Source organism: Centruroides vittatus, unplaced genomic scaffold (genome assembly GCF_030686945.1).
Source record: "Centruroides vittatus isolate TY-2023 unplaced genomic scaffold, ASM3068694v2 scaffold_450, whole genome shotgun sequence".
Lineage (NCBI taxonomy): Eukaryota > Metazoa > Arthropoda > Arachnida > Scorpiones > Buthidae > Centruroides > Centruroides vittatus.
The window spans coordinates 1063518-1082844 of NW_027122709.1; the positions used below are offsets into that span (position 1 = coordinate 1063518).

Sequence of the window (19327 nt, forward strand, 5' to 3'; positions counted from 1 at the left end):
AACAATATAAAAAATATATAAATAATTTATATTTTTAATTTCAATAATAGCTAGGGCGCCCCTAGTGGCCGGTTTTGGCATATCGTCACAGAGACCATTTTTTCAGTTTTATATAGTCGATTTTATAGATAATTATTTATCTAAATTATTTATAATTATTATTATATAATTATATAATAAACTCAACATCAAAATAACTTAAAAAAATTTTTTCTGTTTTTTTTTTAAATTTTGGAAAAGCTTTTATTAAAAAAAAATTTATATTTTTAACGCCATCTACCGTAGATCACATACATAACCGAATGCGATGATCGTCCTCTAGTGGCCATACAAGTTCATGTCGGCAGTGGATGTTAAGCATTGTTAAACAGTTAAACTGAATATATACTATATTAATACTGGAAATGATCATAAATTGAATAAAATAATCGAATTTTAATTTAATATAAATGGAAATATAATTTGTTATTATTTTTTATGACGTCACGACAGGCAGCATTTCTCCCGCCAAATCTGATTTAGTTTGGTGCTGGAGTTTAAAGACTCCCGCAAAAATGGTTTTACAAAATACTGGTCGATACAGAGTTAATAAAGAAAACTCGTCTAAAAATCTTTTGGGATCCAGGTAAAGTAATTAATAGCAGATAAACTATTAATGATTAAGAATATGCCTAATTTTGAATTTTAAACTAATTTTTAAATTTGTTTTTGTTTGATATTCATGGGGGTTATATAGTTTTGTTACTTGGGTATGGTAATCGGTAAACTAAGTTGATTTTAGTGCAGTAGGCCCACTCATTGCCAAACTGTTTAGCACCCAAATCTCAAACTTGCCCCCAAAACAGTGAATAGCACCCAAACTATATATTTTACACCCAGCTTTCCCCTTTTTTACATTTTCAAAGAATATGTTGACAATTATCTTTTTGGTGGTTTTTATTCATTCACTTGAGGGGGAAAAACAAATTCGTTAAACCAGACCACGTATGCTGAGGGAAAAAAATACGATAATTAGCTTACTTTCTTCTTTTGTTGAGAAAAAAGGGGTAAAGCGGAATTTGCTGGACTAAAACAATTAAGTTTTAGGGTTGTTTTAAGGATGTAAACAGATTCACTGAAAATCTGCAACATGTATTTTCTTTTCTAAGAGAAGAACAATCTAGAAAATTCTGTATTGAGGTCTCCTTACCCTGACTTGTGAGCGCAGCGGTTCCAATTTCCTTTGTTCGGTGTCGGCGACGTTAGAAAACGGTTAAATTGACCGCATCTAAACCGAACGTTTTAGCAAATAAGTTTAAAGATGAAGGCGTATGCACAGACGGAAAAGTTCTTTGCTGTTCCATTTGCGATTATGTGATTTCGGTTGATGTGAAACACCAAGAAACAAAAATTGGACGACACCTAAGTTTGGAAAGCATAGCGAAGGCAAACAAAAAAGGAGGAATTTTGATTTATATCTTTATTTAGATATATTTATGTGCTGCTGTATTAAAGTTATTTAAAAAGTTTTAACCGTGAAGCGAGATACTTAAATTGGATTTATTCTCGAAAGTTTACATTTTTCCTTAAAAGTGTGATATTAAAAATTAAATTATTGTCGGTCTGAAGATAGCATAGTTTTATCAACATTTATGATTTGATTTAAAAATGATCCTTTGTTATATCAAAAATATACATTTATTTTTGCTGTAAGTAGTATATGAAGTTAGAAGTTATTGAAATGAAACTACATTTCTTATACCCGTTCAGTAATAGAATATATAGTGAAGAACAATGGGAATAAGTACGGATATCCCTCGTATAATGTGGCTATTAGATTCTAAAAAAGTGCCGTGTTATGCGGTATACACTGAAGTATCATTGTTTGGACAGTGCCATAGACTTGCATCTCTGGACTAACTAAGTGGTGTTCTGAATGAGTGTGTTGTGAATGGTGTGTGCAGATCACCATCTAATATCCTTTATACTGTAATCAATTTATATTCTGCTTGTGACTTTTTATAGTTTGCAATGTCAAAGTTTGTCTGGCTGGATGACCAAGGCAGTTAAGATGTCAGCTTACTGCTCTGGAAGAACTCAGGATCAGTGGTAAATCCAGAAGAATCCAATGGGGAGATAACTCAAAAATTAAAAATATCTGAATAATTAATAAATACTGTTTTATTAACGTATGTATGACAGTTGTATTTCACATGGTCTAATGAAACATATTTGCTATCATAAATTTTTTAAAAACAACATTTTGAAATTTGAACAAATAAATTTTAATTTCTTTGTCAGTGGTGAGAGCTTAGGTTCTGTAGTTATCCCTTTGTATCTGTTCCCACCCAGAATTGATTCAAAGCAGTCAAAAACTCCCAAGAACTTTTAATGGCCAGTTTGACCCACAAGGACTCACTTCTCACCACCTGACTATCCAGTTGTAGGTCTGTCAATCCACAATGGACTTGATAAAAGACCCTCAATGTTCACAGGTTGGAAAAAGCCAAATGAAAAAGGGAGAAAAGACTAAAAAACATTACACAAGAAGGTATCATAGCCACTAGTAACATTAATCCATGTTCACTTAGACAGTACCATGAAAAAATGGACAGCAAAGACACTACTCTGGGACATAAATACCAGCATTGAATGTTGCTGTGTAGACTGGATTTTAGTGTATTTACTAATACTAAGATATATCTCTGAGCCCCGTATTTATTTTTGTTGTTCACTGTGGTGGCCGAATAATTTAACCTAGCGCTGCATCTGAAAATCCAGGTGGGGCTGGCACGAGGATATAAAAACACATGCAGGCTGTCCGCCATTATCTTTTCCCTCATCTCGGCTACCCTTCACATGACGAGTGGATGTACTGTACTATACCTACACGTGATCTTGTAACCAATCGACCTTTACTCGATAAGTGTAAAACGAATTTTTGTATATGGTTGTAAATTCACACGGTGAGATATATGGCTTTGGGTATTTCATATTTTTAACGAACACTCGGGTTAAGTGGTGCATCAACCACCACATTCACTATTATCACTATTCCATAACTCACTACCCGAACTTTTTTGAGCTGATTTTCTGTGTCACTGAACCTGTTCCAGAGTGGTACTCTGACATGTTAATTACTTCAGCCATTGACGCTTCTGATAGACTACTCAGAATGAGTGTTGACTCAATTTTTTTACAGTTTGTTTACAACAAAGCACATTGCTGCAAATGTTAGAAAATAAAGTTATGCTGCAATGCTGCCAACATTATACCCTTTTGCTTGCTTGAGAATTTATTATTTTATGTTTGCTACTGAAATACGCAGTTTGATTTTTCAGTAGTGTTTTGTTATATGTAGCATTCATTTTTGTTTTCTTTATTATAAAATATAAATTAGTAATGTACCCAGAAAAAATTTTGGAAAAACCCACACTTTGAAATTTTTTCTTTGAGTGAAAAATATAAGTAATTTTAAGTTTCTTCTCTATTTTATTTCATTTATATTTTACAACCATTAAATATATTTAAATTTAAAATATAGGCTACATTTTTTGCTGTGTTATTATGTTTACAATAATAATTATTTTGCTAAAATCAATATAGAAGATCTAAATATATTAAATGGTGTATGTTTTGTTGAATAATTTACAGTATATCCAACAAAGTTACAGCATATAGAAGTGCAGAAACATTCAATTCTCTTGTTTTACGCCATGTGATAATTCGCCATTAAACATTACACGAAACGTCCAGCTTCATTAGACAGATTCTGAAATATCTTTAGACGTCTGCAGAAATCAGTTTAGCATTTCAAGAAGTGACTAGAAAAACTAAACAGAATCTGAAACAAATGTTTATTACAGGATGTGATAGTGCTTCAAGAGATGTCTAGTCACTTCTTGAAATGGAAAATTTCAACATGTGGCTATATCATATGTATGTTTATATATATATATTGTATATACAGTGGACCTTCGTTATAGTGCTGCTCGCTCTACCGCGCACTCGGTTATAGTGCGGGCGATGTTCGCGATAAGCTCAAACACATTTATACCGGTCCGTGCGGTCTTAGTGAGTAGCGCATTTTATTGTTACTGTGTATTGAGTAATTGTGTATGTATTGAGTTTCTGCATGTATTTTGAATAGTGTTTAATTATTGTATGCATGATGAGTAAAAGAAAAGCTTATAGTGTGAAAGAAAAACTTGACATTATTGCTAAAGTAAAGAGGTGAACAGCGTTACACAGCGCCGCTTGGTATAACACTGTTCACCTTATAACACGGGTGTTGTTTCCTGCCCAACATGTGTGTGTTATATCGGGGGGGTCCACTATATATATACACATATAGAGCTGCTGCAAGATGACATCAGGTTAAAGGATCCACGAGTCACAAAAGTTTGAGAACCACTGAATTAGAGTGATTAGTTAATACTGTTGTGCTCTATTTCATAATTAATCATTTAATTTTGCAAGAATTTTTATTGCCAACAGGACTTTTAGACGTAACTGTAATATTTGATCAATTTTGTTTTATAGTAAAGACGATACATCCGAACGGAGATTGCAGCAGTCGTTGTTTAACGATGAAATTGATTTAAAATTTGGCTTTAAACGATATCAAGAATCGGCAGAAATAGTAGGATGGCTTGTCAACATGCATCCGGTATATCATTTTAAATCTATCTATTGTTAAAATTTTAATAATTTTAATAAAGACAACCTTAATTTTCAACAATTCAGCATAGAGTTTAATTAACTGACAAACATTTTTAGTTCGTTACAATTTAGTCCAGTTCATGTCCGACCCATTAAGATTATACTCTCTATTCTAGAACATATAGGTATTCCGTAACATACTTCACAAATTCAAAAATTGGAAGATTAAGTCATTGAAGCATGTGTTCTACATAAATTTATAAATCAAAAGTTGACAAAAATTCCAGATTTTAACTGATGTTAAAAGTAATAAATTAAAATATCACAATTATTTTTGTCCATTATGCTTATGAATCTTTCGGAGTTATCGTAAGAATATAACCAAGCTACCGATAGTGTTTTGCAATCTGTAAAGTTAAGGATGCTCCCTTTTTTTTGGCTGCTTCGAATGTCTCTAGTCTCCGAGGCTCTGATCTGGTGATTGTGAAAGGCATGCCGAATCGGTTCGGCTTGTTCTAAATTTCCTTTTACTTCCAGTTCTGTTGCTAGAGTGGTGACGTGATGATGTATGTATCTACTTGCGATCCTAAGTTTAGTGATTTGTTAGCGACAATATAGATACATTGAGAGCACCAGGAGTATACAGTATCCCAGCCACAGATGAGAGACTTGAATGTAGTCTAGTATACATTGGCTCCATTAACAGATTATTAAATTTAAGATTGAAAATACATAAGTTTGAAAATGTTTGACAGTTTATTAAAATTTATGCTGGATTATTGAAAATTAAGGTTGTCTTTATGAATTAATTAATTAATAAGAATAATTTTTTGTTCATGATATAGTTTTTAAATTATTTCTCCATGTAACTTTCTGACAGTGGATGATTAAAACTCGATTAAAAACATCAGAGGTTGAGGCCGAAGTTTTAAATGCAAAAACGTGTACGTCGGCACCACTTTCCCATAAGCCTAGAAGTTTGACAGTGGCATTTGGAAGGTCAGTAGAATCGTGCTTGACATTCCAGATGCCATTGTCAAACTTCTAGACTTACGGGAAAGCAGCGCCGAACGTCCGACGTATACGTTTTCACGTTTAAAATTTTGGCCTCAACCTCACTAGTGTTTTTTTTCCTAGACTGAAATCTTAGATGAAGACAGAAGATTAGTTAGTGCTGTAGATTATTATTTCGTTCAAGAAGATGGAAATCGCTTTAAAGTGTCATTTCCTTTTAATCCCTATTTTTATATTGCTGTTAAAACTAATTGCGAACAGGAAGTTTCTTCCTTTCTCACTCGAAAATTTTCTGGAAGTCTTTATCGAGTTGAGATCATCCAAAAAGAAGATCTTGATCTGGTAAGTTTTACTTTTACACTATTATTTCTTTTGTTATAAACTTATTGGATTAATTGGCAGAAAACAGAATCGGAGCTAAATCTTTTAATAGCGAGGTTGAGGCCGAAGTTTTAAACACGAAAACGTGTACGTCGGATGTTCGGCTTGGCTTTACCGTAAGCCTAGAAGTTTGACAATGGCGTTTGGAAAGTCAGTGGAATCGTGCTCGACATTCCAAACGCCATTGTCAAACTTCTAGGCTCACGGGAAAGTGGCGCCGAACGTTCGACATACACGTTTTTACGTTTAAAACTTCGGCTTCAACCTCGCTATTAGCTTTTGATTTATTGTTTATATAAATATTAATGTGTTTTCTATTGATAATGATTTAACTTTGCATCTGATGATGAAGCATCAAAAACAACTTTATTTAATGAAAAATAAACAAGACTTTTTAGTCTATTAAAATTTCATGTATTGCATTTGTTACTTTTAAATTATTATCTTTTAATTATAATTATATTTAGACTTATTCAAAAATGTTTTTTTTCCTGTTTTCTACAGCCTAACCATCTAATTGGATTAAAAAAAACTTATTTAAAACTATCTTTTCTGACTGTGTCAGATTTAACGAAAGTTAGGAAAGAACTACTTCCGACGATTAAAAAGAACCAAGACAGGATGAAATCTAGATCAACCTACGTAGAGATGTTGAAGAAGTATTCGTTAATTTTAATCAATTTATTATTATATTTTAATGAATCTCTTCAGTAATATATTTAGTTAAAAAATGTATATTCCAGTAATATGTCATCCGGCGACGAGAAAATTATCGTGGGTAGAGTTACCGAACAGATGGAGAATATCATAGACATTCGGTAATTGTAATTTTTAAATTTCATATGAATACTTTTAATAATGTAATTTTTTTATTTCTAATTAATTAGATAATCTATTTTTGATCATTTATGCTTTTACTTTAAATTGATAAGTTTATTATTAATTTTATAATTTACTTGAAGTTTCCGCAGAATTAACAAACCATAGAAAACAGACGACTAGATAAACCATACAATTTAATACATAATGTGTAATAATTGTTGCCAAATAATCTTCACCAAACTATAATATGGCTAATTTAGTAATTAAATATAAAGCAGTTTGGCTAGAGATAGGTGATTAGTAATTCTCAAAGTTATTTTTACCGTATCATAATATGTACGCCATTTGTTGCACACAGTACGTTAAACTGATACTCCAGGCAGTGTTTAGTGCAACTGATCTTCATTAAAGGTGGGAATTTGGAAATTGTATCCCGAATCCTTTGTGTTGGGTCCACACAATATTCTGTACTTTGTATGATATACAATATCTTTGGCATAGTCCTACAGAAATCCATAAGGAATATACAGTATCTGGAGAACAAGATGGCTAGGAAATTGAACCATCTCTTCCAATTCATCTATTAGGGAATGTTTGATTTAGGAATTCACACATACGTGCATTGTCCTGCTGAAAGGTTATACATGGTTGTAGGTCATGTAACTTTGCCACCACAAATTTAGTCAAAAGATTTAGATACACTTCTGCAGTAATAGTTTGTTCTGCAAAGAAAAAGAATAACGACGAATGCCTAGAAAATATTATTTTATTTTTTATTTTTCCTAAGAAAACATGATTTTAGAATGCAAAGAACGTCTATAGATCTATTGTTCAACTGTGTTTTTATTTTGCACATGAAATTGCCAGAAATAGAAGAAACTCTCTCACTTCCTACCAAGCTGGGTTTAAAGCATTAACCTTAAAAGCATTAAATAATAAATCAAAATCTTTGGTTCTTCTGTTTGTAACCCTCTAATACTAAAAACTTCTTTTTTAGTGTCTTAGAGCTGGACAAAGTCACTTTGGGTTCTTGGAGTATTGATTTTTCCATAGCATTTTTTAAAGATTTGGGTTAATTTTCTTCTTTGCCACTTTTTCATCATTGCAGTCATCTTCTATAGAGTAATTTGGATGTAATCTTGATAATATTTGTCCAGATAACTTAATGATATCAGATTTTGCAGCTAGTGGAGGAAATACGCCAGATGACTTTGTCCAAACGTTCTGTGGATTTTGTAAATAAAGGAGAAGTGTTACTAATCCTGTTTGTCTTCTCTCTCGAATTTGTACCTCTCAGCATGTAACAACTTGGAACTAATTTCAGTTTTCAAATTTTTCAGTTCACATAATAGAAATTCAAATATGCCTTCACTTGTTAATAAATAGGATGACAAGATGCAAACTCTTTCGTCCTAAGGCATCAGCTACCGAACGTATTGGTCCTTAAACTTTAAGGAGCTCTACAATTTTACAATACTCTGTTTCGTTCCACGTGTGAGAAGTACTGATGTCATTCAAAGCCGAAACGAGGCATTCTTTTAAGCGTACAAATCTTTCTATTTTTCCGTAGTTGAAAGATTTCTCCCTATCGTAGGGAGAATCGGACGCTTTTTAGGCGTAGGGGGATTTGTTTTGTTTTTGTAGTTAGTTTTATGAAACTTAGTATTTAACAATATTCCCGTTTTATGTCAGAGATGATGATGGAGGTTTTTATGCTCTGTTCTGTAGTTTCATTGACTCTGAGTTACAATAAACTAAGATATACCATACCTTTACTTTTGGGAAAGCCATTTTATGAAAAACACTTCTTAATTCATTGGGTGTACTTGAAACGGAAAAAGATTATACGAGTGCAAACTTTGACAGTCATTTAATATTCCGCCAAAAAACAAAATCAATTTATCATAAATATGTGCTTCCTATGATTTAAAAAGTTATGTGGAGCACAATGTTTGTAAAACACTATGTGCATCCTCTTTGTTTATACAAGATTAGAGATCTTATTTAAACATAAACTATTGCTACAATTAACAATTTTATGATTAACTTCATATTATTAAAATAATACTAATTTTTACTAAGAATATTAAATTTGACTGTTAAAATTTTAAAAAATTTTAGAGAATATGATGTTCCTTATCATATAAGAGTTTCCATTGACAAAAAGATCTTCGTTGGTCATTGGTATTCGGTGAGGTGTAAAGGAACCGAACCTCCAGAAATCGTTAGACGGGATGATTTATTACAGACTCCTGTAAGTATAAGTAATTGATATCAAATATAACGAGCAAGCAAATTCATTTCTATAATCAAAACTATCCAAAAGACTGATTTCTTTAGGTTGTCTTGTCTTTTGGCTGGACTTTAATTATTATTATTATAAGCAAGTAAATTAGGCTAAGTTAATTTTAGAATCGAATGTTGTTTTAAAGTTAACATAATAATTAATATTAGTACGAGATAGCAGCCCGATTGTCTATTTTAATCCGAATTACTTAGCTATAATAACCGAAGTCTAGCCGAAAGTTAGTTTGAAGAAAGTTGGCTTTCTGATATTATAACTAAGACAATAAGATCTTTATTATTTTTCAGGATGTAACTGTTTTGGCTTATGATATAGAAACAACTAAACTTCCACTGAAATTTCCAGATTCTAGTACTGATCAGATAATGATGATATCCTATATGATAGATGGACAAGTAAGTAAATACTTTATTCTTAATATGTTCTTATTATTATATTCGTCTTTAAAATATAATTATTCGGATGTTACTATGTAAAAAAATTAAGTATGAATGAAGATATGCTGTACATAAAACAAAGCAATAGAATTAAAGTTTAAAACAGAACCATATTAGCGAGGTTGAAGTCGAAGTTTTAAACGGAAAACGTGTACGTCGGACGTTCGGCGCCGCTTTCCCGTAAGCCTAGAAGTTTGACAATGGCTTTTGGAAAGTCGGTGGAATTGTGCTCGACATCCCAAACGCCATTGTCAAACTTTTAGGCTTTCAGAAAAGCGGCACCGAACATCCGACGTACACGTTTTCGCATTTATAACTTTGGCCTCAACCTCGCTATTGAGGGAATAAGCAAAGTAAAATAAAATAATAATAAACAGCATAACATCAGCACATTTGGTATAAAACTATTTACATTAACAATCACCAATTGAAAAATATTAACAGTAAAAAACAACAACAACAAAAACTATTATTTAATTAATTAAAATTCTTTAAAAATTTTAAAGAATTTTAATTCATTAAATTTTACTAAATTAATTTTAATTCCGCACATTAATTAAAACTTTTTTCTAGATTAAGAAATTATAATATCTTAATTTTAAATAGGGATACTTAATTACAAACAGAGAAATTATTTCTTCTGATGTAGAAGATTTTGAATATACGCCAAAGCCAGAATTTGAAGGACCTTTTACAATTTTTAATGAGCCAAATGAAGTAAGTTTTATATTTCTTAAAAAGTTTTAAGTATTTTGAATAGAATAAAATTGAATATAATTAATTTAATGATAACAAAACTTCAATATCCTCACTCATTTATTAAATGTTTTTTTCCTGTACTGTACACTAAGAGATCTTTTTTAACGTTCATCATGTTTTTCGTCATACCTAGGGTGGGGCAGCTGGTTGTCGAGGGACAGACCAATTTTGAAAAAGTCCTCTGTTTTCTCATCTGGGTTTCCAGATTGGAATTCTGAAAGGAGTTTTAAAAGTTTAAAAAGAATTTATTCTCTTAGCTTCTCGTGACAGTTGCGCGGCTCGGCTTGGGCTCCACCAATCTTTGTCTTGTCTTCACGAGACCGCCAGACGGCGAGCGTATGCCTAGTAAAACGAAAGACATTTAACCGAAACAAAAAGAATAAAGAAATTTTAATTACAATTATAGGTTTGCATTTGCCTTAAAAACCAAATGCAAATCATTGATTACAATTATAATACAGTTATAAATATAATTAAAAGTGCTTTATTGCGTAATTTAAAAGTTATTATGATCAATAAGTAGATCTAATATAGAAATAGAGTACAATGAATACATTAAATGCATACGAATCCAGTTTAATGCAGGCATATCGGGCCTAGAAAAAAGATATTACTCAAAATATCCATGGCTCAATCTTCTTTTTGAAAGAAATGAAAAAAATTTAAAGATCTGCTGGAATTGCTGGAGATTTGTAGTTGTGGGAATTTATGCTGCTGTTACAACCGAACGAAATTATATAAAAAGTTCTTAAATATTTTGTTACGGCCAGAAACCGAGTCGTCAGAAAGACAACAGTACACGAGCATGTTACGAAGGATTTATGCATCAACCTTAAAGATGCTAGTTGCCTGTCCACAGCTTGAAAGTATATTCAGACAAGTAAAGAAACTACTAACACACACACACTAATTTTAGTATATTATTTTGCTCATTTATAGTATTTTTGCTTTGTTTTTTTTTTTTTTTATATAATCTCATTTATTTGATGTATACATTCGACTATTCTGAAACTTTATTTATTAATTTTTTAAAGCATTTATAGTCCATATTCCAATCAGTTAGCATTCAGTTCTGATGATGACTGCTTAGATAGCTTAAAATGTTTGATGAAATAGAATATTTCTGCAGGAAGATGCTTGAGCTGTTATCATTTAATCAGTTCTCCAGTTAACAAGATTTCTTATTAAATTATTATAAATGTTTATAATTGTATTCATAAGGATATTTACACTGTAATTTTCAGTAAGGACTAGAGATAACTATATCTTATAATATATTTAATTTATTATAACTGTAATATTACATATTTTGTATAGGTTAGTCTGATTCAACGTTTCTTTGATCATATTTATGAAGTAAAGCCTCTTGTTTTTGTGACTTACAACGGCGATATGTTTGATTGGTATGTATGTTTAACTTGTAATGTTTTAGTTTCGATTAAAGTACTTTGAAAAATAATTTAAATTTTACAAATATTTATGTCAATTAAAAACTAAAACTTTTTAATATTACTTAGGATTTATTATCAGTTTATTAATATATTGTACGTTATTAATTGTATATATTGTATAGTTTATATATAATTTGATTACATTAAGCTACATATATCAATAGCTTAATTAATGTAATTAATTGGCTTGACTTTTGTATATTGGCTTCATATATATAAAGCATCAATGGTAATAGTTGTTTAATGATCATCACTAGTGGTTTATACTTACAGTAAAATTTACTGAATAATAAGTTATAGGGAATGTGATGTTTATATTATCACATGTCTTATTAGCAAGGTTGAGGCCTAAGTTTTCAACGCAAAAACGTGTACGTCAGACGTTTGGCGCCACTTTCCTGTAAGCCTAGAAGTTTGACAATGGCATTTGGAATGTCGAGCATGATTCCACTGACTTTCAAAACGCCATTGTCAAACTTCTAGACTTACAGGAAAGCGGCGCCAAACGTCTGACGTACACGTTTACATGTTGAAAACTTTGGCCTCAACCTCTCTATTCTTAAGTACAGTAGAGTGTGGTAGTTCGGAAGGAAATATTTGCAAAACAGCGAGTAACGGTATCAATTAACGACACGGAGAGAAAAAATTACACAATGAATACTCCTTTTATTTCTTCTGAACGCGGTTCTTTTAATTCACGGACCCCAACTCGATATAGTTACTTCTATAACTTTACAGGGGGGAAGGCAGGTCACTTCCTGTTACTTCACATATATACAACGCGCGTGTAACACAAATGAACATGAAGATAAAAAAAGGGGGAGACCTAATAACTAATTTACAACTAACCTTATAACTATCTTAGAACTAACAAGGAAAAGGAATGGACAGACTAAGAAAAGTAGGGAAAAGGCAGATAGGAAGTACCCGGGCCCAAGTCGTGTAGTTAACGTCCTTGATGATTTCTATGCTCATGCAAAATTGTAGTAGTCTCGCTCTACTTCTCCAGTAGCTCTATGCCTAGATTCTTCGGCTCTTTCGATGCCTTAGAGATCTTCGTAGCCTCCTTTCCTCTCTGGTCTCGGTAGGTTCTCTCTCAATTCGTAGTCCCCTTTCTTTCTCAGTCTGGAGCACTACTTACTACGTCTGTATCCTCCGATGTCCAGCCAGAAAAGTCTCCTTTCTTTTTCCTACTCTGCCTTGGGCCTATACTTTCTTTGTCCATATCCCCAATTTTGGGGAAGTCTTAATCTCCTTCTTTGTTTGACACTTGGTTTTTGGAAAGGGCAACCCTTCCCCTCGAGCGGTAATGGTTCACGTATGAGTCTCTTTGAGACAATGGGAAGGACGTACGAAAGTAGGAATGAGAGAAGAAAATAGAAACGAAATACAGAACTTATGGACTATATATATATAACTAAAATATGGCTGACAGCCACAAGAGTTCAGATTATCTAAAAGTCAGTTAATTGAAATTGACTCAGGGAGTCGGTCTACTAAATTCCAGAAATTAGTAATTCTTTATTGCACGAACCTTAGTTTGTTGCAATGGGTTAAACTATAATTTAAAAGTAAGTTAGTAATATTTAACAAATTAATACAACAACTTAGTATAAGGTAACACAAAATAAACTACACAGTAATCATCAGTTTTTGAGAAACACAACAAACTAATCATATCTTTTTAAGACAAATCTCATCAAATACTTTTTCCTACTTTCATGAATTTTACATAATAGAAAAATACATGTTTCTAAGTTTCATACACTTGCATGTTACAATTACTACAAATTCTATCAGGATCTATTATTAGTCTACTATTATACGTCAAAATATAAATTTGACCACATTTTAGTTGAAGAATTAATAGTTTTACATAATAATTTATGTTCAACATATAACCTTCACACACAAAAGTTGTTTTAATACTAGAGTACAATTGAAAATGCTTATTCTTTTCTAGCAGAGACCAATCTTCTTGTATGCATTGTTCACAATACACTTTCAGAATTAATGCTTGATAGTTTTCAATCAAATGAGAATCTTGAGACAACCATAAAAAGGAGAAACTGTGTTGATCTAACAGATTTTACAGTGCTGTTGTCCAATTATATATATATAATTGTCCATTTGATTAGAACCTATTAGTGATAAGTCGTTTACAATGTGAGAAAATATTTCTTGCGACACTAACACAAAATTGTATGATAGGTAAAATTATCTTCTACATCCCCTGGCAATAAACCATTTAAGCAAACAAGATTATTATCCTCACAGAAATGGTAGAGAATTTTTCCTTCAATCATTAACAATGGAACCTTTTGAAGCTCTGAAAGCAATTTGCTGGCCACTGGTAAAACATAACAAATAATCAGAATGTCCCATTCTAGCATTAAAATCTGTGCACAAGATCAAGTTATTTCCATGTAGCGAGTAGTTTTCTATGAGCAACGAAATATTTTTGAAATCATCATGATTATTCTGTCATAATTATTGTTAGGCAGAATATATGACACTACAATAGAGAGTCGTTTATCCGAATCAATTGGGGACTGGGGTTGTTCGGATAACCGATTACGTGCGAAAAAATATATTAACCTGTCCGATGTTCAAATTTTTCTCCGTTGGTGTCGCTTCGTGTTGAATTTTCGTCAATTTTAAGCCTAACGAAAATTTTTATAATAATAATCGAGGCTATTGTATCGTTAAAAATTATTTCTGCATTTTGTACAAACAAAATAAATATATTGAAAAATATAAAAACATAAAAATTATACTTTAGAAGTAAATCTAGTATCAAAAACGTTCGATTCGGCACGACACAGTTTGACTGAAAAGCATTCTGATAACCGGGGTTCGGATTAACGACTCTCTACTGTATTAACTGTATATTGGTTAAGTCTTCAGTATCTAGTTGTAAAATTAACACAAATCATGACTGAAATATCAGTTTAACTTCAGAGACTGCGTCTAATCTAAGACTGAGAATTAATCTGCCACTGGGTCTTCCAGGACCTCACAGCTATTCGCTACCTGATGATAAATTTTATAATCATTAGAAAACATTGAGTCAATTGCAAGAGATGTATGCCACATTTCTACCAAATAGAACACATTCATTCTATATATCAGATTCTAGAAGTTAGGAAAACAATATTTTATTATTTAAACCTACAATATTATAAAATAGAAGTTTCATATTATCATTATTATCCAAGTACAGAACTTTATATTCATCATCCTTGTCCTTTATATCATCATACTGTTTATCATTGTAAACTATACTGCTAAAAACATTGTTCTCTATCTGTCTAATTCTAGAAATTATGAAGTTATTAATAGTAACAATTGTCGGCAATCTTCTGTCGGCCAGTATTTGAACTATTATCAACATTAGTGTTAGGTTTTATTTATTATGGTACAGATAGAAAATCACAAGTTTCTAATGCATGAAATGCTTTAGAAACAGATTTTTTTCTTCCAGAACCTAATAAATATTAATTTGATTACAATTATTAAATTCAATAAGAGACTGTACCTAATGCATACCTTTAGACCAATTACTTAACATTATGCAATTAATAGTAGCGGTAATATAACTCGATCTAATCTGGAAATCGTTTGGCTTTAATGTAACTGTCATGCTTACAGATGTCTATATTTGCATTTTAATATTGTTTTTATATAATTTAAAGGCCATTTGTTGAAGCAAGAGCCAACTTTCATTCTTTAGACATGTTGAGAGAGATTGGATTTTCTCAGAACAGGGATGGTTTTTATACTTGTCGTCCTTGCATACATCTGGATTGCTTGCACTGGGTGAAGAGAGACAGTTATTTACCTGTTGGCAGTCAAAATTTAAAAGCTGTGGCAAAGGTAAGTTTTTAGATATTTACATACAATTTATATGGGTAAATCGCCTTCCTAAAATTATTTAAATAATTTAAATTGATTTCTGTTGCAATTATAAAATTTTATGGATTTAAATTCCTAAATGATATGCGAAATATTTTAAAAGTTAGAATTATTTATCAAACACAAGCTTACGTCGACACATTTATAAGTTAAAAAATATTCCGTATCTAATTTATTTTGTAAAAGTTGTTTAATAATTGCCAGTTATTATGGCCAAGACGATAAAATTTTTATATCAATTTATACATAAAATGTCCAAAAGTCTGATTTTTAGCAAAACTATTGACATTTCCAAAGTTTATTAAATTACTTTTAATTTATGTTGAAAGTAATCTCAAGTATTACACAAAATTATTATTAAATAGTAACTTTAATAATTAAGTAGCAATTTTCTACATTCAATAACTTTGGAAAAACGTTAATGAAGGTTGACTTTTATTACCCCATTTCCCCGAAAATAAGACAGTGTCTTATATTAATTTTTGCTCCCAAAAATGTGCAAGGTCTTACTTTCCGTACGGTATGGTGGCTTCCAGCCACCAGGGGGAGCTCATCACAGCACACTCGTACAGCACAGCAGGGACAGCGTACGGTACGGCGGCAGGCGACGGGCCTCTCGATGCCTTGCCTGCACATTCACGAGTGACGGCCACGGAAGGGAACGTCGGGGTCGGCGGTAGGTGACGGTCTTCGTGTCCTGCATGCAGCTGCTCTGCAATGGACGGTGAAAATAGGGGATAACGGCGGCAGGCTAAAAAGAATCACAGCTGCATGCCCTGGTGTTCTGTTTGGTGGGTATGCTTCCAAACAAAAACTTTGCTAGATCTTACTTTCCGGGGAGCAATTCAGCAAAATCTCTATTAGGTCTTATTTTCAAGGAAACGTGATAGGGCTAAGATCCATAAACTTTGTAAATTGGTGGGTACATCATTAGTTAAGCCCTCCAAGTGATCCAAGATTAGTTATCATCTAGGAAATTGTTTAAAATTGAAGATTAGAAATAATTCTAATTTTCAGTCTCAATAAATTAACTGAAGATAATAATGTTTTGAATAGTACGCTTTTGAAATGTTAATGTATTATACAAAGGAGAAAAATAAAAATTTTGGATAATTTGTTGGAAAACAATAAAATATAACTTAAAACGGATTCATTGTGAAATGTACTTTAGAAACAAAAAATATTTATTACAATAGAACTGAACTATAAAAAGTACTTTGCCAAAATGAAACTAAATAAATATGTAACTCATGTCGTACAGTATTTAGATGATGTTTATGCTAATATAGATTTTAAATTATTTAAACAAAACTTTATACTGAATTTACTATTCATTTGAATATACATTTTATATATAATATTTGCATATCTCGATACTTTGTAAATGTTGAAATTTAAAATATTGGGGTGTTTCTGTGTCCGTAGGGGGCACGATTTTGTTCCCGTTTGAAACTTAATAACTCGTATGCCTATCGTTGAAAATTTCTGAAATTTTGTGGGGAGTTTGTTTATTAGGAGCATTGATGCCATTAAATTTTGGTGGTGGGAAGATAGGTCGTGCGTCATATCTCTTGTGGAGTCAAACTTGATGACAATTGTTCTCGTTATTAGCATAAAAAGTTTTTAAATAAAATAACATAACAGATGGCACCACACAGTTTAAATTGTTTTGCCAGGAAAGTTATGAAATGCATTGCTGGACTTTTTTATATATTCAAGCAGAGAAGTGCTTCAAAATGAAGGTCAATTTCACCATGAAATATTGATGTTAGAAGGATGAATTTTGAAGACTTTGTGTTTCTTCTGTACATGAATTTATTTAAGTTTTATTAATGATTTATCCATAATTTAATTTCTAGATTTTAAAAAGTTACGTATTTTAACTTTAATTCAATAATTTTGTATAAAAAGACTTATTATTTCTATTAATCAGGCTAAATTGAGATATGATCCAGTAGAACTTGATCCCGAAGATATGTGTAGATTGGCCAGTGAACAACCACAGGTTTGTGAAGAATTTTTTATTTATTTCACACAAATAGTTGAATACAGTGTTCCTATGTATATGGAAAGTCAGAGATTTTTGTTAATGTTTAGTAAAAGTCAGGGAAAGTCAAGAAACTTGCCTTCTTGATTTTGCTTGCTGATAGTATGGCTGATCATAGATATATATACAATTATGTATAAATGCTATTCATTTTTCTTTCTATATTTAGAGACCAAGTTCTTAGGCTGTTTTTAAAACTTTGCACACTGTATAAAATGAGTGAATTTTAATTTTCGCATTTTTAAGTAACTCTTGTTACACATAAAATTGACCTATTCTATTGCACCGAAAGATTTTGTTTTAAAATCACTTAAAATCGGACCATATAAATTGTGATTACATTGTGTACTTTTTTAGAATTTCGTTTAATGTTTGGACAGTTATTACAGACTTTTACTGACAGTTGCAGATTAATTTTAAAACTAATATTAATTGTTTACATAAAGAATTATTATAAAATGCATCACAAAGTGCCAGGGGATCAAACTAAGATCCTAATGTATTCATACAGTACGGGTACTCCTCACTTTGCGACCGAGTTCCGTTCCGACGACTACGTCGTTAAGCGAATTGGTCGATAAGCGAGGAGCTTTCACTGGGAATATAGGATCGTTGTAAAATTATACAAATTATGCAACAAACTTCAAATTTATTCATAAAAAGACTATTATAGTATGCGCAAACCTATTATAGTACGCTTAGTGCACATTTCACCATTTGCCACTGACCGACACTCAAGCTGAGAAAGGGGATTCCGTGAATTGCAGGTCGAAACTCGATTGGTCGTAAGTGCGAGTGGTCGTTAAGCAGGTAGGTCATAAAGTGAGGAGTACCTGTACTATCAATTGTCATATTTTAATAATTTTGATTGCATAACAAAACAATTTGACTTTTTTTTACTAATATTAATATTTCATAAAATTCTAGAAATTTATTAATGAACAGATTCAATAAATTTATATTTCCGTAATAGATTATAGGATTTGTTAATGAATAATAAATAAATAAAGGCTATTTGTTTTTTTCAAAGCCATATATGAGGTCTTCTGAAAAGAATGCTATCATTTTAAATTATCATAATTATGTCTTCTATGTGAGCATAAAATTGCTGTAACGGACTTATTGTCATCATACATTACTGTACGATAAGTCCATTTTGCAGTTTTATGCTTACATAGAAGACGTTAATACAACTAGGGCAAGCAGCTTTTAAATCAACTATTGTAATTATGTTAATTACTACTTGAGAAGTATGTAATGTACATCAATCGAGTAAATGATCTACTTTCATCTACTATCTGCATACAAATGTTTTTTTTGTCTGCTGCTAATAAAGTCATATAAATATCCTTACATCACCACACATAAATAATAAGACGTAATTACTGGTGTAGAAACGTTAGCTACTTGCTAGTGTTGTTCCCGTTATTTTTCATAGCACCACCTCCATGCATATGAAATATTAGCAGCATCCTTTGCATTAATACAGTTGCTGGCTGTTATGTGTGGTGATGTAAGGATATTTTTATCACTTTATTAGTACATACGGCGAAAA

At 31.6% G+C, this 19327-nt stretch overlaps 1 protein-coding gene across 1 annotated transcript in view; it reads left to right on the forward strand.

Moving 5' to 3' along the window:
• The first annotated feature begins 492 nt into the window (after window positions 1-492).
• The window catches only part of PolE1 (DNA polymerase epsilon catalytic subunit 1), a 58906-nt gene continuing 40071 nt past the window's right edge, over window positions 493-19327 (forward strand). The window contains exons 1-11 of the mRNA XM_067287323.1: window positions 493-625; window positions 4522-4648; window positions 5779-5997; window positions 6541-6695; window positions 6780-6854; window positions 8980-9112; window positions 9451-9558; window positions 10207-10317; window positions 11677-11762; window positions 15506-15686; window positions 17659-17730. Coding sequence (XP_067143424.1) covers window positions 555-625; window positions 4522-4648; window positions 5779-5997; window positions 6541-6695; window positions 6780-6854; window positions 8980-9112; window positions 9451-9558; window positions 10207-10317; window positions 11677-11762; window positions 15506-15686; window positions 17659-17730 — 1338 coding nt within the window. The 5' untranslated portion in view covers window positions 493-554. The remainder of the gene's footprint in view (window positions 626-4521; window positions 4649-5778; window positions 5998-6540; window positions 6696-6779; window positions 6855-8979; window positions 9113-9450; window positions 9559-10206; window positions 10318-11676; window positions 11763-15505; window positions 15687-17658; window positions 17731-19327) is intronic.